This window comes from Oryza sativa, chromosome 12 (genome assembly GCF_034140825.1).
Source record: "Oryza sativa Japonica Group chromosome 12, ASM3414082v1".
NCBI lineage: Eukaryota > Viridiplantae > Streptophyta > Magnoliopsida > Poales > Poaceae > Oryza > Oryza sativa.
Genome location: NC_089046.1, coordinates 16,481,731 through 16,506,299, shown reverse-complemented (window position 1 = coordinate 16,506,299; position 24,569 = coordinate 16,481,731). Strand labels below are relative to the sequence as shown.

General features: G+C 44.0%; 1 protein-coding gene across 1 annotated transcript; it reads left to right on the top strand.

Annotated features, from left to right (window-relative positions):
- The first annotated feature begins 5,441 nt into the window (after window positions 1–5,441).
- LOC107279663 (spermidine hydroxycinnamoyltransferase 2) lies at window positions 5,442–18,386 on the top strand. The gene is made up of 2 exons (XM_066306063.1): window positions 5,442–5,993; window positions 17,466–18,386. The coding sequence occupies exons 1-2, from the start codon at window positions 5,550–5,552 to the stop codon at window positions 18,384–18,386; spliced, it is 1,365 nt and encodes a 454-aa protein (XP_066162160.1). The 5' UTR covers window positions 5,442–5,549.
- The last annotated feature ends 6,183 nt before the right edge of the window (window positions 18,387–24,569 follow it).

Genomic DNA, 24,569 nt, shown 5'->3' with positions numbered 1-24,569 from the left:
TTTTTTTTCTTCTTCAAACACACCCGCCTAGTCACATGCTTTTCTATTCAAGAAAAAAAATACTATTCCCTATCTGCCTTTTGTGGGATGAAGAACTTCTATTTCCTCTATCCCAAATTATATGAACTTTTATTCTTTAGAATTTGTCTACAAATATAATATATTTTTCCATTCTGTTTTCAATCAATCACAACACTCGACCATTTAAATTTCTCACCTACATCTACAACTTAACCAATCACAACCGTTATTTGTTTAATCCTATCTACTATCTTAATACACATGTCCTATCCGATAAATTCTTTATTCTGACAATTGCTAGGTAATAGCCAGTGTCTATAAGTTCGAATAGATTACAAGGTAACAGCCGTCAACTATTCTAGCTGAAGTTATCGGTTATAATAATATAACCAACACCAATTTGGACTTATAGGTGCCGATTATAATGTAATAACTGATACCTATAATTCTACAGGTGCACCTATGGTATTCGGTATTTGTACCATCAAATTGGTTTTAGCTAGGAAACCGGCACCTCTGACTAGTTCCCAGCCAGAACCAGTATGTGTTTCTCCATGAGTGCAATTGCGGTGTGTAGTTTTCAGTGCTGAAAATTCCCACAAATTTCAGTCACTTGTATGTAGCTCTATTGTGTGCCACGATTTGTGCAAGAATATTAACCTAATTCTCTTCTTCTCCCCCACCTCTTTTCCTATGCGTGATGCGAACAAGATGTTCTCGCCCACTCACCTGTTCCAACGCTTCCATGGCCCGCTAGACTGGAGTCCTCAAACTAGGCAGCGACGAGGTGCATCCTGTCCTAACCATTATTACTTCCACATCTCGATCCGCTACCAACCATGTGCGTCACTTTCCTCCAATCCCACGTCTTTCGCAGCAATACACCTCCTCAGGTGCCAACCTGCTGTGTCCGCCACCCATCAGCTGTCCGACGGCCGCACATAGTCGTCCCGCTAAGACTAACAAACCCCTCTTCCTTATCTCCCAGCTCCCCTCCTACCAGGAATATCACTAATACAAAAATAATTTTTGTAAACACCCCAACTAAAATGATTTGGAGGTTTTTCTAGTACTGACCCGCCACGGGGGAGGTTGGGGATGGAGGATCTGGCTCTCCCGCCTCCTCTCAGTGACGGCTTTACCAATGACGGTACCTTCATCTCAGTGACGCAACGATGCCCGTGATCACGACCAGCTGGCTGCTTGCTGAGATGACAATGGGTGGTTCCATTGGCAGTGGCTGTCCGGGCACTCCTAGAGAAACCCACAATAGTCCCAGTTTGCAACCCCTTTAGTCCCGGGTTGTATACCGGGAGCCCGAATCCAGAACTAAAGATGCCCATCTTTAGTCCCAGTTGTTGTTACTAATCGGGACTACAATTTTTTTTTTCTTTTTTTCATTGTGTTTTGCTGCTTGCATCTATTGATTTCGAGCACCAACGAGTCACACCGAAATCCCCACAAATCATGCACAACAAAATAATCCACACTTCACATGACCATCCACAATCCACAAATAATTCACAAAATCATCCCCAAATCTAAAAATATATACAACACAATCTACAAATCATTCAAAAAAAACCTAAAATAAAACCACAAAGCCACATCTGTCGGTCGCCCGGCGGTGCGCCGCTTCCCATCCCATCGCCCTCCTGGCATCCTAGCCCGTTGCCTCTTGGCCGCCACGGCCACATCCGCCACCGCAGCAGCCTCCGCCTGCCATGGCCTTGTGTGCCACCGCTGCCACGTCCTCGTGCGCCGCCGCAGCCGCATCCACCTCCCAGCCTCCCCTCCACCAGATCAAGCTACCACCCGCCGCCTCATGTGCTGCCTCCCCCGGAGAGGGGAAGGGGAGAAGTGGAGGAGAGGGGAGGCATGTCGCGTGTGGAGTGGAGGAGGACATAACGCAAGAAGTGGAGGCCGCGCCGATCGAGGTGATAAGCACGAGGTGGGGAGGCGTGGCTGAGCGGTTGCTCCGATTTTTTTTTGTCCCGGTTGCTATGAAAAAACGGGATTAAGATCCATCTTTAGTCCCGGTTGGTGTTACCAACCAGGACTAAAAATAGTGGCAGTCTGATGACTTTTTGAACCGGAACTAAAATTGATCTTTAGATCATAAAGTTTCATTGGACTTTTGAACCGGGACTAATGTGATTTTTACCGTCCGGACAAAGAACATTTCTCCAATAGTGGAGGGCACCACGCCAAAGCCGGGGTTAATTTTCTTTTGTAATTTTTATTTTGTTTCGCGTTTTTCCTTTTTGCAAGCGGGCGGCGTAACTTGATTACTTGCGAAAATCACTTTACACGTGCGGTTGTGCTGTCCGCTTAGAAAAATATTGATTTCTATAGACACCTAACGGCAAGAGATTGCACTGCCCGCTTGTGAAGATGTCTTCTGGCCGACTGCATAGATCCTTTATTTCTGTTGTACTGTATGATCCCAATCCTAAACCATAGATCCTCTGTTAGAGTTGGGATGTTATCAGCGCTCGAAAAGAGAGATATATTTAACTATTTGTCACTTTTGGATGTATCATTTAATAATTTATCATTGGACATGCATATCATATACAGACACAAGGGTTCACATGTCATATATTATGAGTAATAAATTGTTAAATGCTACATCTTAAAAATGTTAAATAGTTAAATGCTACATCTTAAAAGTGTTAAATAGTTAAATATCCCAAAAGAGAAGGATCTTGTCATCGATAGAGAAGATTGCTGCCGTTATCACTGGTAAGTTAGAGCATCTCCAACAGCCTCTCTAAATCGGACTCTCCAAACACCCATATAGCCAACTCTCCAATTGATTTGGCGAGCCAAACTCACTCCTCACTCCAACAGCCTCTCCATCTACACTCTCTATTACGAGTCTATGACACTGGGACCAACCCGTCAGCCTCTACTACTCCTTCCTCCTCTTTCTCTCCCTCTTCCTCTTCTCTTCCTCTTCTCTCCTCCCTTCCCGTGCAAGTGCGCAACGAAGACCGTGTGCCGACGGCGACCCATGGAGCAGAGGCGGAGGCCGCGCGGCCCCCCCAATCCACCCCGCCGGCCAAATCCGCGCGGGGCCGGAGGCCGCGTGGAGGCGGCGGAGGTCGCGCCCCCACCCCGAATCCGGCGGGGGCAGAGGCGGCGGCGGACGCCGCGTGGGGCCAGAGGCCTCTAGACGACGGCGACCTTGGTGATGACGGCAACGAATGGCGACGGTGCAGACGACGGCAGCGACGACTGGCGACAGAGGAGGGCAGCAACGGTGGATGGCGATGGCGACCTTGACGACGACGGGGACCTCGGCAACAGCGGCTTCGGCGAGGTCGGAGCGAAGGCGCGAAGATGGAGGCAGTGGACAGCGCAGTCTCCCGCCCCGCCGCTGTTCTTCTTCCCTTCTCCCCTCTATCTTGATTGCAACGGGGAGATTTGGGTCGCGGGGAGCTCGCGGCGGCGCGGCTGCTGCCTCGTCGTTGCGCCGGAGGGGGAGGCGACGGGGGGCTCGCGGCGGCGCGGCTACTCCTCGTCGTTGCGCTTTCGCCGGAGGGGAGACGACGGGGGGACTCGTGGCGGCGCGGCTACTCCTCGTCGTTGCGCTTGCGCTGGAGGGGGAGGCAACGGGGTTCTTGCGGTGGGCCAGTGGCCAGCGTGTGGGGGCCACCGTTGGCTAGTGGGTTGTGGCTGGCCAGATTTAGCTAGCCGGTGGGACTATTTGGTCAGCAGGATAACTTGGCCAGCGAGATAGGTATTCTGTTGGAGGGTATTTTTTTTTTGCTATACTGGCTAATATTTGGCTTGGAGAGTCACTTAGCTATTCTCTTGGAGATGCTCTTACCCCTCCTCTTTTTCCGAGTTCCCTCCTCTCTATCCAGTATTCCAGCCTCCCCAAATGGGAAGACACTGTTGATGGTGCTGGCATCTAGCAATCCTCTACGCGTGTAAGTTGTGTACTGTAAGTACTAACTTTAACTATTTATCACTTTTATGTTTAGCATTAAACTATGTGTCAATGACATATGTACCTTTATATGTCATTGACATGTCAGCCTAAGATAGCAAATCATTACTTGCCACATGTAAAAGTGGCAGCTAGTTAAATATTCTAGTGAATCGAGATACTTTTAGGTCCTACTACCTCCGTTTCACAATGTAAGACTTTTTAGTATTGTCCATATTTATTTATTTAGATGTTAATGAATCTACACATATGTATGTGTTTAGATTCATTAACATCTATATGTATGTGAGTAATGCTAGAAAGTCTTACATTGTGAAACGGATGGAGTATTTTCTTAAAAAGAAAAGACGAATGAGACGTAAAAAAATGGCCAACGTAGAATACATGTCACATTCCAGGCAAAAATTATGTTTAGAGACCTATTTCGTTTAATCCCTCCCATAAGAGGATTGAGAGAGATTTAGAGGGGATTTATTCCATATCTATTATGGTATAGATTTATTCTCTGCAAATCCCCTCCATTCCTCCTCTCTCGGGGATTAAACAAACAAGGCCTTATGCTAGTAGCATGGTTTGACAAATGCCATTTTTTCCTAACCTTTTTTAATCTTGAGCCAATGCATATATATAACTTGGAATATTATACCTAGTCTGCTGTAATCCGTTGATATGTATGTTATCACGTACTCATATATTTAATAATTATATATGTCAGATAGAACATCTCATTTTAAGGTTTCTCTCTCAGATATCTACCGTACGTGGAGTTTTGGCCCACGGTAATTAGAGATTAGAGGTTCTAATCAAACCTGGAAGAGGAATTTCACGTGGTACGTACGTACTATGCTAGCTACCACGCTACCAGGCTACCGGCACATGAAAATGTGCCCTCAAATATGTAAATAAAAGCCGTGAGTTTATTTTAGATGTACAACATATATACAATGACGTGTGAGTACACACAAGACTCACACACAAGACACATAGGGGTCAACAGAAAATGACTTGTGTGAACACACAAGATTCACTATATATATATATATATATATATATATATATATATATATATATATATATATATATATATATATATTCACCTGACGTTTTCTTTTGGTGATACAGCCCTTTCGGTGGCAGCGATAGGTTCTGCCCTATCCAGCGTCCGGAACTAAATATTTCCTTCTCTTAGTCTCTGGCGTACTTTACCCTTTTTTTAAAATACATGATGCTGTTGATTTTTTTGACAAACGTTTGACCATTAGTCTTATTTAAAATATTTGTGCAAATAGATAAAATTTGAAGTCATGCTTAAAAAAACATTTGATGATAAATCAAGTCACAATAAAATAAATAAATAAAACAAAACAAATGATCCAACATATCTTAAAAATCAATGGCATATATTAAAAAACAGAGGGAATATTCCTAAGCTTGTATATATAAATTAAACCCTTTCCTTGAACTCTAGCACTCATAAGTTGTGTTTACATACACAAATTGTTGGCACACATTGTATTTGTATAGTAGCAGTATCTTACATCTTCATCCATCCAAACATACATATACAATCATGAAGCAGAAATCGTTCATGGCACGCCGCCGGGGAAACCCCGAGCTGGTTACGCCGGCGAGGGCGACGCCGTGCGAGACCAAGCCGCTCTCCGACCTCAACGACCACTGGGACCTGCGCTACCTGCAGCCAGCCCTCAGGTTCTTCCGCGCGGTCGACAGCGACCGTCGGCCGGCGAGGCCGGGGGACACCATCAGGGCGGCCCTCGCGGAGGCCCTGGTGTACTACTACCCGATCGCCGGCCGCCTGCGGGAGCTGCCTAAGGGCCACAAGCTCGCTGTGGAGTGCACCGGCGAAGGGGTGGTGTTTGTGGAGGCGGAGGCGGAGGCGACGTTGGAGGACTTCGGCGATCCGCCGATGCCGACGTTTTGTGGCGCCGAGGGGTTCCTGTGCGATGTTGGAGATGCCAGAGTCATCGTTGGGAGGCCACTGTTTTACATGCAGGTAAATCCAGTATGCATGCACGGATTGACCATTACTCATATGTGCTTAATTTTGTCAAAAATGTTTATTCAGCCGTATCCAAACACTTTGAGATACAAAATGTCGTTAAGAGCATGCCCATTAGACGTAGCAATCATCATCTTTGCTCTGGATGTGGTATAACTGCACGCCCGTGACATTACTTCGCAAATCAGACGATCCGAATCCCTACAGAGCCTATCTTTGGCCTCGATCTTGCCTTACAAAAAAAGACGCCTTAAAAAAGAAAAGACCATCGAGAGCGAATAAAATGGGAAAAAAAACAGAAAGGCCACGCAGAGTACAGCCACTCTGTAGGCAAGAAACAAGTTTAGGCAGCAATCATTTGTGATGGAAAGGAATTGGAGAAGAGTGGACTATTTTTTGAGCAAATCCTATTCGGATGGCTAAATGGCGTGTTTTTTATAATGTTTTTTTTTCAAAAATCATATTAATCTATTTTTCATTTAAAATAATTAATACTCAATTAATCACACGTTAATAGCTGATCACCTCGATTTGCGTACCTCTCCAAACTCCTTTCTTTCTCTTCTCAAACACACCCGCCTAGTCACATGTTTTTCTATCCAAGAAAGAAAAGCCCTTCTCAAATCATAACAACTTTCAACCTTTAAAATTTGTGTTCAAATATAACAAATTTTTCACCAACATTCTATTTGCAATCAATCACAACACTCTACTATTTAATTTTCATACCTAGTCACAATGTTCACAATGTTCACATATGTAATTCTAACTACTATTTTAATACACATCTCTAATCCTAAAAATTCTTATATTTTGACAATTGCCTTCTCATAACAAAATAACTAGTGCCTATCAGTTAGAATAGGTGTCGGTTATAAGGTAATAACTGACAACTATTCTAGCTGAAGGTATCGGTTATAATAACATAACCGGCACCTATTCTAGCCGAAGGTATCGGTTATAATAACATAACGGGCATCTATTAGGACTTATAATGTAATAGCCTATACTTTTTTTTTATAGGTGCACATATGCTATTCAGCATTGATACCGCTAAATTGGTTTAGGACCAGTTCCTAACCGACACCAATTTGGGTTTCTCCAGTAGTGCAATTGCGATGTCTAGTTCTTAGTGCAGAAAATTTCGACAAATTTAAGTCATTTTTATGTAGCTCAATTGTGTGCCACGATTTGTGCAAGCATATTAACCTAATTCTCTTCTTCTCCCTCCCTCTTTTCCTATGCGTGATGCGAATGACACGATCTCAGCCCACTCATTGGACTCCTCCTCAGACCAGGCAGCGACAAGGTGCAACCTCTCCTAACCATTATTACTTCCACACCTTGATCTGTTACCAACCGTGCACGTCACTTTCCTCAAACCCCACGCCGCCAAGGCCCACCAGACTGGACACCTACTCCTCAAACCAGACAGTGACGAGGTGCAACCTGTATATATTAAAAAAAGGCAACAACATCATCTATTAAAAAACAGAAGGAATATTCCTAAGCTTGTATATATAAATTCAAACCTTTCCATAAAGTGTAGCACTCATCAGTTGTGTTTACATGCACAAATTGTTGGCACGCATTGTATTTGTAGCTGCAATATCTTCCATCATCATCCATCCAAACATATACATATAGAATCATGAAGCAAAAATCGTTCATGTCACGCCGCTGGGGAAACCCTGAGTTGATTACGCCCGCGAGGGCGACGCCGCAAGAGAGCAAGCCCCTCTCTGACCTCGACGACCACTGGGACCTGCGCTACCTGCAGCCAGGCCTCGACTTCTTCCACGCGGTAGACGGCGATCATTGGCCGGCGAGACCGGGGGACAGCATCAAAACGGCCCTAGCAGAGGCCCTGGTGTACTACTACCCGATCGCCGGCCGCTTGCGGGAGATGCCCAAGGGCCACAGGCTCGCCGTGGAGTGCACCGCCGAAGGGGTGGTGTTCGTGGAGGCAGAGGCGGAGGCAACGTTGGAGGACTTCGGCGAGCCACCGATGCCGACGTTCCATGGCGCCGAGGGGTTCCTGTGCGATGTTGGAGACGCCAGAGTCATCGTTGGGAGGCCACTGTTTTACATGCAGGTAAATCCAGCATGCAAGCATGGATTGACCATTACTCATATGTGCTTAATTGATCAAAATGTTTATTTGGCAGTATCCAAACACCTTGAGTCCTTGAGATACATATGCTTTCAAACACCACTTGATTATATTGCATACATTAAGAACGGTTTTGCTAAAAATATGACCCCATATTTTCTTGGGAAAATTGCAAAAACCACCCCCATATGCTTAGATTTCTTTCTATAAGACGATTAGTTGCTAATACCCTTCCTAATTCACATTTGTTTAATTTTAATCAACGATTACCGTCGTTCATGTGTTTTCTTTCACTTCCAAATGTGTGACATGACTTAGCGTATCTGTTGATGAATAAGGACCCAAACACACCAGTAGTAATATAAAAATTAAAGATGTTTTTGCCGGTATTTTGGCATGTCATCTCTGTATGAGTCGGTTATTAAGTTCGTTTACTTTTGGAAATACATATCCGTATTTGAGTTCCGTATTTGAGTTAGTTTTTAAGATCGTTCACTATTAGTAATACAGAAGGAATCATATAGAAAGTATGTTTAAAAAAACTCGTATGCTAACTTGAGATGATCGGACTGGACTCCTAACTGTAGCTCATGATTTTCTAAAAATATATGACCAAACGAACTCCCACAGTGAATTTTATCTTAACTAAACCATATAACAATAATAAAATTAAAATAGACTTCACCCGTTGCAACGCAAGGACATTTTTTCAGTCTTTTAAAAGAGAAATGATCACATCGAGATCATCTTTCTCATTTTGGATCTATCAAAGAAACCAGCTACCGTCTAACTCTGTATATGAGACAAACGCAATAGATTATGTTCGGTAACCCCGATGTTTAAAGCGAAATCTCTGGATCATCACCACCCCAATGACGTGCTGAATGGCTGGCCACCGTGAGTCAGGATGCCTCAGTTTGTGTCATCGGGAATGGCTGACCTGAGTGATGACTACGGCTCCTCGTCTATTAGTATTCATATAGGCTATCCCATACCCACACCCACACGGCATGGTTATCCGACTAGTAATAGGGGATAACATATATCTATGGAATATGTAACCGATCATGACTTGGGTATTACGTTTTCTTTTATATTATGGAGCGGCCTAAAGTCCTGATTCGATAATATTGTAAAATAGATTTAGGAAACCGATACCGTATTGGTTAAGGTTTCTATCTTGTAATCCTGCCCCCCATCCTATATAAGGTGGGCAGGAGGCCCTCTAGGGGGCATGAGACAACCTGATCGTCAGATCAATACACACTCGGCGGATTCAAATCCCTAAACAGGAGTAGGGTATTACCTCTCATTGAGAGGGCCTGAACCTGTCTAAATCCTTTGTCTCCACATCCATCCACTTTTAGGTCTCGTGCGCTACCCCGTTTTATTATTGCCGAAATCATGTTTCGACAGTTGGCGCGCCAGGTAGGGGTTGCGTCGAGTTTTCCGTCGAGAAGTGCGATGGAACTTTGTGCCGGCATCATCGGTGCTACTCTTGTCTTTGGCCGTGATCCTCTCAACAAAAGGGCAGGGTCTTCGTCGCCAAAAATTCTATCTGGATCTGGTTTATCGTTCTAAATTTTCTTATATAAATTAGAATTAATTCACAGATCACTAATTATTATTTGATCTATTATTTTATACATGTACCGCCGGCCGCCTTCGTCGCTGCCGATTGGTTTCATCGCCTCCACGGTTGGTGTGCGCCGCTGCCGTTGCTGATGGCGATATCGTCTTCACCGCCGGCCTGCCTCCGTCGCCGCCGATTGGTGTCTTCGCCTATATGGTTGGTTGGTCACACCACCGTTGTTGGGCGTCTACGTCTTCACCGCCGGCATGCCTCCGTTGCCGCCGAGTGGTGCCTCCGCCTACACGGCTGGCCTATTATGCCGCCGCTGTTAGGCGTCCACGACTTCACCGCCGGCCCGCCTCCGTCGCTGCCGACTGGTGTCATCGCCTATACGGTTGGTCGGTCACACCACCGTTCATGGGCGTCCATGTCTTCACCGACCAGCTGGCCTTCGCCGCCGCCGACTGGTGTTTCCGCCTGCACGGCTGGCCTATTATGCCGCCACTGTTGGGCGTCTACGACTTCACCACCGGCCTGCCTCCGTCGCCGCCGATTGGTGTCTTCGCCTATATGGTTGGTTGGTCACACCACCGTTGTTGGGCGTCTACGTCTTCACCGCCGGCATGCCTCCGTTGCCGCCGAGTGGTGCCTCCGCCTACACGGCTGGCCTATTATGCCGCCGCTGTTGGGCGTCCACGACTTCACCGCCGGCCTGCCTCCGTCGCCGCCGACTGGTTTCCCCGCCTATACGGTCGGTTGGTCACACCACCGTTGATGGGCATCGTCATCTACACTGCCGGCCTGCCTCCGTCGCCGCCGACTGGTGTCATCGCCTATACGGTTGGTCGGTCACACCACCGTTCATGGGCGTCCATGTCTTCACCGACCGGCTGGCCTTCGCCTTCGCCGACTGGTGTTTCCGCCTGCACGGCTGGCCTATTATGCCGCTGCTGTTGGGCGTCTACGACTTCACCACCGGCCTGCCTCCGTCGCCGCCGACTGGTGTCCTCGCCTATACGGTCGGTTGGTCACACCACCGTTGATGGGCATCGTCATCTACACCGTCGGCCTGCCTCCGTCGCCGCCGACTGGTGTCCCCGCCTATACGGTCGGTTGGTCACACCACCGTTCATGGGCGTCCACGTCTTCACCGACCGGCTGGCCTTCGCCGACTGGTGTTTCCGCCTGCACGGCTGGCCTATTATGCCGCCGTTGTTGGATGTCTACATCTTCACCGTTGGCTCACCTTTGTTGCCGTCGACTGGTGTTTCCGCTTACACGGCTGGCCTATTATGCCGCCGTTAGTGGGCATCTTCGCTTTCACCGTCGACCGCCTTCGTCGCTGCCGACTGGTGTCTTCATTGTTATTGATGGACGACTTTGTTCCCACATTGGCCACTTCTGCCATCACCAAGGGGAATATTACAAAGCTAAGTCATCATTTATTTTATTCTTTATATGATATTTTTCCTTTTCCTCTGCCTCACTACACCAATTGGTCTTCCATTGAGTAGTGAGTCGGGGGCTACAGATGTTATATCATATTTTTCATAATATTTATCTTGATTGCTTGCGACATAATCTGAGTACAAAAGTACCTATCGAGTTATGGAGTTCTATCTTCCTATGCTTTCCGTTTGGTTTGCCAATGGATGGCTGCCTTTGGGCCGATTCCTAGCACCCGGGGGCTCGTTGGATGGACCGAGTAATGCAAGGTGCTAAGTATTATTCGGAATAAATCAAAAGCATAGAGATGAGATAAATTTATTTTCTGCTCTTAATAATTGCAAAAGTACCTGAGTAGTAAATTCTGATCCGTGAAACTTTGTTCCATTAATGACGAACTCATGTCACTCATATGCATGTTTGGGAAATGCCTAGGCCGACTCCCGATGCTTGGGGGCAATGACTAGTCGGACAGAGTGTTTAAACGTACAGAGTCATCTGCTCGGGGAAATCGAAATTGACAAGAGGAGAAATACATATTTATAAATATTTTAAAATACTTGATTTTTTCTCGAGTATTATATTTATATCAGATACTACTCATCCTATATGTTTGTTTTGCAGGATCCAGATCCAGATATGCATAAAAGGGATTCATGGCTTTAAGCTTATCTCTTACGCTCCAGGAATGGATCAGTCAGAACATCACCGACCGGCTTGCCTTCGCCGCCGCCGACTGGTGTTTCCGCCTGCACGGCTGGCCTTTATGCCGCCGTTGTTGGGCGTCTACGTCTTCACCGACCGGCTTGCCTTCGCCGCTGCCGACTGGTGTTTCCGCCTGCACGGCTGGCCTTTATGCCGCCGTTGTTGGGCGTCTACGTCTTCACCGACCGGCCGCCTCGTCCGCCGCCGACTGGTGCTTCCGCCTGCACGGCTGGCCTATTATGCTGCCGTTGTTGGGCGTCTACGTCTTCACCGATCGGCCGCCGCATCCGCCGCTGACTGGTGTCACCGCCTGCACGGCTGACTTATTATGCCGCCGTTGTTGGGCGTCTACGTCTTCACCGACTGGCTTGCCTTCGCCGCCGCCGACTGGTGTTTCCGCCTGCACGGCTGGCCTTTATGCCGCCGTTGTTGGGCGTCTACGTCTTCACCGACCGGCCGCCTCGTCTACCGCCGACTGGTGCTTCCGCCTGCACGGCTGGCCTTTATGCCGCCGTTGTTGGGCGTCTACGTCTTCACCGACCGGCCGCCTCGTCCGCCGCCGACTGGTGCTTCCGCCTGCACGGCTGGCCTTTATGCCGCCGTTGTTGGGCGTCTACGTCTTCACCGACCGGCTTGCCTTCGCCGCCGCCGACTGGTGTTTCCGCCTGCACGGCTGGCCTTTATGCCGCCGTTGTTGGGCGTCTACGTCTTCACCGACCGGCTTGCCTTTGCCGCCGCCGACTGGTGTTTCCGCCTGCACGGCTGGCCTTTAATGCCGCCGTTGTTGGGCGTCTACGTCTTCACCGACCGGCTTGCCTTCGCCGCCGCCGACTGGTGTTTCCGCCTGCACGGCTGGCCTTTATGCCGCCGTTGTTGGGCGTCTACGTCTTCACCGACCGGCCGCCTCGACCGCCGCCGACTGGTGTTTCCGCCTGCACGGCTGGCCTTTATGCCGCCGTTGTTGGGCGTCTACGTCTTCACCGACCGGCCGCCTCGACCGCCGCCGACTGGTGTTTCCGCCTGCACGGCTGGCCTATTATGCTGCCGTTGTTGGGCGTCTACGTCTTCACCGACCGGCCGCCGCATCCGCCGCTGACTGGTGTCACTGCCTGCACGGCTGGCCTGTTATAACGCCAACTGATGCTACCTTCTTCACGGCTGGCTACATCGCTGTCACTACTAATAGGCATCAGTATCTTCAACACAAGCTGCCTACGTTTGCCATGGCTGCCGACTGGTTTCTTCACTTCCATGGCTGCATGATTCTGCCAGTGTTGATTGGCCTTATCTTCTTCACCGCCGGTCGTCTCGTCTACTGCTGACTAGTGCCCTCACCTCTACGTCTGGTTTATACAGCTACCACTACTGATGGACATCATCGTCTTCCGTTGCCGACTGGTTATGCCGCCGCCGACTAGTGCTTTTATCTTCACAACTGCGCGTCTTCGCTACCAGTTTGCTTCTGTTGCCGCCGACTCGTGTTCACTTCATCACGGCGATGCAACTTTGTCATCATGGTGGAACGACTTCATCTTTATTATCTTCGGCACTGGCAAACTCTATTGCTGCTACTTCGCAAGTTTTACTACTTCACCAACCACGACGTCTTTGCGAACCTCGACATCTCGGCATGCAATGCCATGATATTTTACTACAACAAGTGACTCTCCAATATTCAGGATTTCTACTTGGACACCTTCAACACATATCTTCAATCAAGCAATGACTACTCGACGACAAGGAGCTATAATTCTCGACTCTATGTTCAGTTGTTTCCCAACTAACCAAAGAGTCGGGGGCTACACAAATATAAGGCTCAAAATTTGACAAATTTTATGTCAAGCTGAAGAAATCAATTAATCAGCCAATGAGTCAACTCCAGGAGTCATTATCTTCATCTTTACTTCGGAGCAGACATTCTACTTCAACAACTTCAAATATTTCGGTTTAGACGAGTTGGGCAACAACATCAACTCTCCTCCAATTATTTGTCTTCACGGTTGGCCTACTACGCAACTGCCGATAGAGGATCTCATCGTTATCATCGGCTGCTACATCGCTATTGACTGGATCACCGACATCGTCATCTTCATCAACATCTTGTCAAGCCTCATCAACATAGCCTACTCTGCTGCCGTTGATGGGAAACTTCATCATCATAGTCGGCTATCTCTGTTGCCGCTAATCATCATTACCGTCGGATGCGTTTGTCGCCGCCGATTATTTTCTTCATCTTCATGATTGGTGGATTTCGCCATCACCGTTGATGCGCGTCTACGTCTTCATCGTCGGTTTGCTTTCGTCACCACCGACTGTTCTTTCGTTGTTGTTGGGCGCCTACATCTTCACTGCTAGCTGACCTGACTGTTGCCGACTGGTTTCTTCGCCTCCATGGTTATGCAACTTCATTACATTTGATTGGTGGCATCTTTACTACCACTGACATCTTCCGTTACTTCTGATGAGCAATTTCGTCTTCATGTTGGTCATTTCATCTCCATGCCGACTGCGTCAGCTATTGCCAATAGATAATTTTGACTATGACAGAAGGACAAGCTATATGCTCAGGGGCTCATCAACTCAAGCGTGAGGATTATATCTCCAATTTGGACTTGTTCCGGATACATTCCACATGGATTCATAGTCATGAGTCTATTTTCTATGCTCAAAGACTGGACCAATTATTATTCCCCGTAAGGGCTATCAACCGAATACTTGCGCAAGTCGGGATTCAATTATTATATATATTTTGGAGTATCTCATAAGGGATAATCACTTAGATCAGAAGCTATTCATATGAGCTACACCTGGTCTATATCACCCGGAAGATTTATTACTCGAGAGCATGTTACATGCGTCATCCTTTAAAGGGTGTCGAAGGCATATTTTTTGGTCTAGGCCTAATATGTCTGCAGCCCATATTTTCAGGTGTGGCCTGTCACGTTCTTTTAGGGACTTAGGCACTTTTCGCTTAGGCCAAAGTGCGCGTGATCAAGTGCCCAATACCTTAAAATCCTTTTATACCGCAGTTACTCGACTTTTTAGGAGTTGGTACAATGCATCTTAAAAGGTGTCAAACAGTAAAGCTTTATATAGCTGCCCCGCTGGCTTTTTTATATAGTCAAGGTGCTGTTTGGGTTTATCAAGCAATTGATTGGATACAATATCATTGCTTTTTGCCACGTAAGTGTGCATTTTTTTTGACCAATATTATGGCTTAGGCTGATTATATATTGTGGTCATTTTCTAGGCGGTTGGTAAATCCTTTATGAGTTTATTTACTCGAATTTTACACCACATATGCCATATATTTCCAGGTGTGGTGAAACTATGTGTCTTTTAGGGACTAAAGCACGTCTGTTAAAGCAGTGTGCGCATGGCGTATGCCCAATACTTTGGAAATTTCTTTATTCACAACATACAAGCTTCTTTATAGCTATTTTGCTATGTGAATTTTCAATGATGTAGCCAACTTTAGGTTACACTCGTCATATTTTACAAAGCAGTCGGTATATCACTTGGATCATATTATTCGGGGATTCACACCGCATATGCTATATATTGGTATCAAGTCACTTGGTTGACTACGATTATCAAAACCACTCAGTTGGTGCATCTATTAGATACATCTATTCGATGCACCTGACTTTATTTTTCAGCCCTCCACAGTCTTCATATTTGGTAAAAGTACTCGGGAGATCATGGTGAGGATGATTGAAGCACTCGGCTTTGGAGTAATCTAGTTCGAGAGAAGATTATCTTTCCGACTGTGAAGGTCTCAGGGGCTACTGTGGAGATTATGGGTACCCCATACCCACACGGCATGGTTATCCGACTAGTAATAGGGGATAACATATATCTATGGAATATGTAACCGATCATGACTTGGGTATTACGTTTCCTTTTATATTATGGAGCGGCCTAAAGTCCTGATTCGATAATATTGTAAAATAGATTTAGGAAACCGATACCGTATTGGTTAAGGTTTCTATCTTGTAATCCTGCCCCCCATCCTATATAAGGTGGGCAGGAGGCCCTCTAGGGGGCATGAGACAACCTGATCGTCAGATCAATACACACTCGGCGGATTCAAATCCCTAAACAGGAGTAGGGTATTACCTCTCATTGAGAGGGCCTGAACCTGTCTAAATCCTTTGTCTCCACATCCATCCACTTTTAGGTCTCGTGCGCTACCCCGTTTTATTATTGCCGAAATCATGTTTCGACAATTCATATAGGCTATAAACTGGCTAAATGCTGAGGTGGAGGAGAGAAAAGAGGAGAGAGAAGAAGCGGACTGTAAACTTAGGACAATCCCAACCCGTCATGTTCATAAGCAGTGTCTATGGTGCCATGTCAATAAGACATCACAATAGAAACTACACTTCACAACCCATAATTTCTTAAAGTGGGTCATTAATAAATACATCATCTCTCTTCTCTACCAATCATATTTATTCTTCATCTATTATGAAGACACTATTCTCTCCCAATGCAAAACTTGATAGTGTCTAGTGCATATAGGTTCTCGTGTTGAAACTGGGTCTTGCATGAGACCCAGTTTCTTCCTCTCTTCACTCTCTCTCTCTTAATTAATATAGTGCCACATAAGCTAAAAGTCCTGCATAGCAATGTAGTTAATGCCATAGAAACCATCCTAAGTGGAGGGTTGGGACTGCCCTTATAGCCGGCTTGGACACAAGAACCAAGAAACTTTTTGAAAGAGACAAATGGGCCCTATATTAATTGTAAAGAGCTAACTGTTATATGGATAGGCTGAGGGAATGTTATAAGGAACCTTGTAGCCAGCTGGTCGACTGTATTATTAGCTAGCCTTTGTCTGAGTGCATGTGTGGTATGAGAATGGGTGAGTAACGGAAATTAGGGTGAATCTGAAACCAAGAGAATTAAGAGGGGGTATCTGCAATGAATGGTCTTATAGGGGGAATTTTGAACTTATGGTAACTTTTGGGGTGGTCTTTGCATTTTCCCTATTTTCTTATTTGGTTTTAGGCACTTTTCTCCATGGGATGGTTATATTTATTCTCTTATATATTTCTACTATCCCTTCTTCCTAGTAGTAATCAATTGTTTTCGTCGTAGTTCTTTTATATAATGTATATTATAAACAATTGAAGAGTAAGTTTTAAAATTAACTGGTGCGAATAATGTAATTTATAATATAGAAATGATTTTTTAGAAAAAATAGACCAATTTTGAGGTCGTCGATTCTGCCATCCTGCTGTCATAAATATAATGTTTTCTATTGTAAAATTTAGTATCTATTGGTATGTGAGGCATCAAAATAAACCAAATATTTTTATACTATGTATATCTCAGTATCTGCTGAAGTGTCAGAAAACTTATCTTTAAAGTAAATATATCTACTGTCCAGTGCGAAGTGACGTTACCCATGCATGCTCCAGTGTCTGTGGTGAGAGAACGACCACGTTTAGATCCTTGTATATATATTGAGAGATCCCATGTTTAATTACAGACACATTTGCTATCTGTTGCAAAAACAGAATTGCACCCTTTATAACTTAAAATACTTTCAGCATCCATTGTTTACCGTCACAAACTTGATTTATATGCATGGTTTTCATTAACATTTGTTTTTGTTTGACAGATCACTCATCTCAAGTGTGGAGGATTTGTCCTTGGAACTCACATTTGTCATTGCATAGCTGATGCCTTCGGCACATTTCAATTCTTGAAAGCTATATTTGATATAGCACGCGGTGAGGCAAAACCAACCATATTACCAGTTTGGAAAAGGGAGCTCTTTGTTGGAACAAGTCTACCACCCCACATCCAAGAAGGACAAGAGAAATTATTTGATGAACTAGAGAATGCCACTTGTGATGATATTATGGTGACAATGCCTACTGAAAACATGGTTTCTGAATACTTTATTCTCTCTCAAATAGATATGGATGCACTAAGGCGTCATGTTCCATTAAATCTCACAGAAACAGTCACGAGCTTTGAGCTACTAACTGCGGTTACATGGCGGTCTCGTACTGTGGCACTTGGCTACAAGCCTTGCCATATTGTACGCTTGATGATTAATGTGAATGCGCGTGGGAGATGGAAGAAGTTTCCATCAGGATACTATGGCAATGGGCTTATGTGCTCTGTCATTCAGACAACAGTCAATGACTTGTGCACAAACCCATTAGGACACACAATTGAACTTGTCCGCAAGGCTAAAGATGAGATGATGATAGAAGAAAATATGCAATTGAGAGTAGATTTGTTGCCATTATGGCGTGAGAAACCGTACATAAAATTACAAAGAATATTTGAAACATGTGACATAAAATGGATTGGGCAGGACACTTTGGATATTGGATGGGCAAAGAGGATTGGAGGTAGAATACCGACTGTTAGTCTACCAAATATGACAAGCTACCAATTTATGTGCAAGAATGAAAACGGTGAGAAGTCAACAGTCATCTCCATGTTGTTGCCACAGCCTGCAATGGATAGATTCAAACATGAGATGACTGCTTGGTTAAATGAATACTCCATCCGTCCCAAAATATAAGGACTTTTGCCCGGATTTAACACATCCTATTACAATGAATCTGGACAGACTCTCTGTCCATATTCATTGTACTAGTATATGTGTTACATCCAACCAAAAACCCTTATAAAGCCCATCCAACCAGTAAAACTACATAATCTTCTATTTGGCCGATTGCTGAATAAGATGCAGTTAGTTGCATCGGTGTTAGTTTTGTCATTCATATGGGCTTGGGTGCAGTTAACATATACTCCCTCTGTTTCATATTGTATGACTTTCAAGCATTTCCCATATTCATTAATATCTATATGAATGTGGGCAACGCTAGAAAGTCTTACATTGTGAAACAGAGGAAGTAATTAGGTAGGTCTTTTATATATGGTAATCAGTGTGTTATATTTATAGTTATGTACTTTCTTTTGTGGAGGATCCATTATCGTATAGATTGGTCATAAGTCAGTGTACCATCACAAAACTACATCAAGTTGTGCATTATTGTGACCTCTTAAATGGTGTTTTGCGAGATAATCAAATTGTTGTGAGCCAACCTTGTTCTTCGATCTGGCGGCACGGTGCTCTCTTGCCACGTGGAACTCACCTGTAGTTGGTCACTTGTAGCAGCCAGGATTCATTAACGATGACACACATTCACATTCGTAGTAGAGACTGAACTCGCTGTCGCAAAATTCTCCATGCTGAATGTACCAAAATTCCCAAAGCCTTCCATTTCTACGGAATTGAAGAAGATGAACGTCATGAGATAGGACACCGATATGATATTCATGCAAATCCTGATCTATGGCTTGACTTGCTCGAATGAACCATTCAGCGTGGTCTTGTGCGTGGGCTGGCTGTTTGCTTCCTATATGTATCAACACATCTTCTGCTGCATGCACACCTTCTGCTGACAGACAAAATTATTCGATCTTTATGTCACTATAATTTGGAACGTCAGTGTCTGCGCCGGGAAACACTACTAGAAAAAGCATTTTCCCTGGCGGACAAAACACGTCTTCCCAGACGGGGCGGCGGTCCGCCTGAGAAGATAATTTTCACAGGCGGACGTTAGCTAGACATGTTCGCCTGCGAAAATAGGAAGCGGTCGCTGCAAAATAAAAACATCCGCTTACGAAGGTAGGTAGAAAATTTTGAAATTTGATACAATAATAATTTGCCCATAAATTAATTTTTAATTATTTAATTGAAATTGATGCAGGAAGATTATTAGTAATTAACAAGCATTTGGTATTGAGAAATCTACATATATTGCATCAGTGAAAAGTGTTGTCAAAATATATATTACAATATTTTTTTACATTGTCACTTCAAATACGCAATCTAATTATATTATGGCATATCCGTGCTCCACTCCCGAAGTTGCTTGAATTCGTCAGTTGTAGCTAGGGCACCCTCTGGGTCGAAGAAGTCTCCTCACACATGATAGCACTCACGGTGGATGAAGTGGCAGAGATCGCGCTGGACATTTGTGATGCCTGTATCGTCAAAGCTTGTTCGAAGTTCTATTCTTGGCAACTGCATGCAAAAATATTATATTAGTATCATATATATGTGAAGTTGTCTAGTCCATAGTCTATAGACTTACATCCTCTGGGTTAACCCTGTACCTCCCATTAACCCTAAGGAATTCGCACACGTAATACCCGCAGAGGACAGTGCCTCTAGGTTGCTTGTGACACTTCACGACATATCATAAAAGAAAATAGTTAAATTTTGCAATTAGTGAAACAATTGGAATACATTAAGTGAGTGGAGTATTACCGGCCAATATTTATGTACTAGCAGCTTCTCCCTTGTCCGGGTCTATTCTCCACCCTTGAACTTGTAGTAGTTGTATGCGCTGTATGGATGTCGTACCATTTCACATTAAGGAGGATATTTAATTATATTGCATTCATATTATACATGCAAGAGTCATAATCACTTATTACTGTAAGATTGTTAGAAATTCTTTGTATGAGTGGTGACTAAAATCGAGAGGGTCCAAGACTGTCACGGTTCCTTTATTCGGTAGATGATTAAACAAATGTAATGATCGCTACATATTAACCACAACGTAATTAGTCTTGGCTAAAATAAGACATATATGTAGAAGAGAAATGTACCGAATTTACTTAAAATTATAAGCGGCCAGGACGACTCTTTTATTTTGAAAGTGCAAGAAGGCTCGTCCAATGTACTGTGCGACAGTAATAATTTTCTCCTTGTGGAAGCCCTTCTTGTATTCGGCTATCTCTTCAGGAGTCTCGTCCAATGGAATGCTTCTTGAATGGGGGAGGGAATTTATCATCTGGCTTCTTACTACTAGTTGGCTTCTTACTATCTTTTGGTTTCTTAGACTTGTCGGGTTTCTTGCGCTTTGTCGCCTTTGAAGGTTTCTTAGTCTGTTTTCCAAATTTGCAAACAATTTTCTCTGTCATTGCACACACTTTTTCCTCGGATGTAGGTTTTGGTGGAGGATCACTCTCTTAAGTGCCATCGAATTCCGCCTTCATCTTGCGTTACTTGTGATTTGTGCGTAAGAACCGCCGGTGACGCATGTACACAAGCTTGTTGGAACCATGAGATACCTATAGCACGTTCCATTCAAGAAGATCACACATCCTGTTTTACCTTTAATTTGCCCTGAAACTGAAAACATGGCTGGATAATCGTTAATGGTCATGAAGATGATGGCCTTCATTGTGAAGTATTCTCTTAAGTACTCGTCCCACACTTTCAACCTCTCTTTCCATAAATCAGCCCTATCTTCCAACAATGGTTCAAGAAATACGTCAATATCAATACCAGGCTGACGGGGTCCCTGTATCAGGATACATAATACGTATTTTCGCTTTTGACAAAGCCAGGTAGGAAGATTATACATGGTGAGAAGCACTGGCTAAGTACTATGTGAGCTGCTCATGTCTCCAAAAGGATTAACTCCATCAGTACTCAGGGCAAACCTAATATTCCGAGGATCTTTAGCAAACTCTCTGTACTGAGCATCAAAGTTTATCCACTGACGAGCATCTGCCGGGTGTCGAATCATCCCATTTTTCTTGCGCCCTTCTTGATGCCATCGCATTAGTTCCGCATCTCGCGGATTTGAGTATATCCGTTTAATGCAGTCTTTGACAGGAAGGTACCACATCATAAGCTGCGGGATTTTTTTCTTAGTTCCCTCGGTTGTGTCAGATGGTTATAGGCCAGTATTGCTATTCAATTTGTACCGGCTAGTACCGCATGTTGGATATTCTTCCAAAGAAGCGTACTCTTTCCTGTACATTATGTAGTGATTAACGCACGCATGAATCTTTTCCACACCAAGTGAAAAGGGGACATATGAGTTTCTTCGCTTGACACGTGTTGGATGGTAGTGAGTTAGGCCTTGGAAGCATATCCTTCAGAAGTTCATGCAGACTGTCGAAACTACTATCAGACCATCCATGTCTCGCCTTTAACCTCATAAGTTCAAGAACTGGTTGTAGTGTTGTAAACTCACTGTCACATCACTTTGACTCATTGTACAAAACATCCTTAGCTGCCTTCTGTAAAGCTTCAAAGCTATTTAAACCTCTAGTCGACCCAATCAGCACCTCGGGTTCTGCATGACATAACATTTTACTCTAGATCAATTTTGTCTGCACCAGGACCATCGTCGTACACCATGTCTTCAACTTCTGTCGGAACTACATTTTCAGGCCCGTCCCCTTGTTCTTCACCATGACGTGTCCATATTTCTTACTTCTCCATAAATCCATGAGTTACTAAGTGCTCCATCACTTTAGAAGCATCTTTCCAGGCTACTTCATTCTTACAATCAGTATATGGACAAAGTATCTCCCTCATATTGTTCTGTTCAGCATGTGCCTGTTAACAACCAAATTTGGTAACATCGGCATCGGAAAAGAAGATTAGATCGAAGCAAAGTTGGAGGCGGAGATCGAGTTCGGAAACAGAGCAGGAATCGGCTGGAGTCTAGATCGGCTACGATTAGGATCGGCTGGGTCTGAGTCGGACTAGGTAAGCCGATGCAGCCGATTCCGACAATGCAACTTGATGTATGATATCGGGTTGAATTGAGGTGCTTCAAGGTGATTGCCGTACATGGATAGAGTCCTGAGAAGGCAATTGTATCTATTAATTAGGATGTTTTATGTAATTTCATTAGAGATATGCTTGGGCAAAAGTTTGCCGCAAAGACTTATGGTATCTTGGAGTTTGTTAGAGATAGTAGTCGTGTCCGTTATGGACGTATCTTGTAATTCTCGGGTATAAATAGACCTGAGTCGTATGTAACTTTTAACACACACGTTCAATACAATTTCGGCGCATCGCCACCTTTTTGTTCTAGTTTTATTTCGACGAGTTCTTGCTTTCGGGTTGAGCTGCATCGGTTTCGATCTTCAACAAAAGGTAAAACTTGTTACGACGACTTGTGTTCTCGGGATTAGTGCTTCCATCTTTATGATACTCTGATCTCGTTTATGTAATTCGTCGAGTTATCATATATCTTACATAATCTCCGGCAATACCGCTATCTAATCTACAATCGGCTAACATCTGTCGGTAGAGGGTGGCCGATTAGGTTAGGTTATATAAGATATCTACCGCTCTATGAAACTTCCAGGGGCTTGATTGTCTAGATATTGTTCTTCTTTTCATACTTAATGCTGCATCAATTAAGTTTGATCTATTAAGTCGTGCTTAGAATATCAATCTCTAGCCTGTCTTCTGGTTGCCGATTAGGGTAGCATCGGAATTTCAGCCGATCTTATCTGATTTAACTATATTTACTCTAGATGCTTTATTGACATGTTAAATCTACCCTTTTATTTTAAGATCTTATTGCATTTAAGTATATTAGGCCTTTGTTTGATATATTCTACTTGCTTTAATATCTTAGTATAGAGTGGTATCGGAGTATTCACCGATACATGCTAGATCTATCTGATCGGCTATGCTACGAACATATATAGTCCCATTATTAATATATATTTCGATCTAAGTGATATATACTGTCTCGGCATGGCGACCGATCTATCCTAATCACTTGATTTAAGTATATATCGATATAAGGAGTATATATTGTTAATATCTACAGCCGATCCAGTAGATTTAGTTCCTCCTTACTTATTCATGACTGCCGATCGATACACATATGACATCGGCTCAAAGATAAATGATATGTCATCGACACCTAGCCGATCGACTATCATTTATAGATTTAACCGTAGTTTCTTTGCTTCTATTTCTTGTTGATTACAGGATCAAATCAGCTGGCATGCTAGCACACCCGAAGGCGAGCTTTGGACCTGCACTAGAGTTAAGCAGATCTCTCAGGCCTCGTGTTTTCTGTCAACAGTGCCTTCACAATACCAATAAATTTAAACACTTCATCCCCATGTGGAGCCAAAAATCTCGGCGAATGATGCATCCATTATCGCATGTCCATATCTCTAAAAAAACGAACAACAAATATTTGCACTATTAATATCAAATTTGTAGGGTTCATTAACAATAACAGATCACTATTCAAAACTAAGTGAAGGTGATTTATAAATTAATGAAAAACAAAGTTTATTTCAATTTGGTTTATGCAGACATGCCAAATTAGTATAATAGGAAAATCTAACAAAATCATAACATCTGCATATTAAAAGTAATATAGTTATTTTTTATTAAACCAAAAAATAGACATAAAAATTTTTCTTCTCTCTCATATATTGTCTAGATCTAAATCTATATCTAGGAGGTGGATGTGATAGCAAAATAAAAAAAAAATAGGAATTTATGTTACCACATTAAACCACTACAACAAGCGGCATCAAATATTACACATACATCTAACATCAACATATGAAAAAAAAGTAAATCGAAAAACATGGAGCTTTTCCTTTATAATTTTGCATGCATAGATCCATCAAAAATTGAGGTCTAAGAGCTTAAAAAATTGCGTACCTAGGGTGGAAAGGAGTAGATCTAACCACCGTAGAAAAATCCTCCGAAGATTTGAAGTTCAAAACCTCCCCCCTATATTTAAGTCATTTTAGGAGAGAGAAACACCGGATCGAATGAACAGGGCTCGGGGAGGAAGATGACTATATAGTGCCATTATCGCAGGCGGACCACATAAGCGATGCCTGCGAAGATCGATCTTCGCAGGCGCACGTTACTAGCTTGCCGCCTGTGAAGATTGATCTT

What these genes read in the sequence shown, in the direction of transcription:
- LOC107279663 (XM_066306063.1), top strand. Translation starts at nt 5,550, where the DNA reads ATGAAGCAGAAATCGTTCATGGCACGCCGCCGGGGAAACCCCGAGCTG. An exon ending in GGCCACTGTTTTACATGCAG is followed by an intron (nt 5,994 to 17,465) that starts GTAAATCCAGTA and finishes TTTGTTTGACAG; the next exon opens with ATCACTCATCTCAAGTGTGG.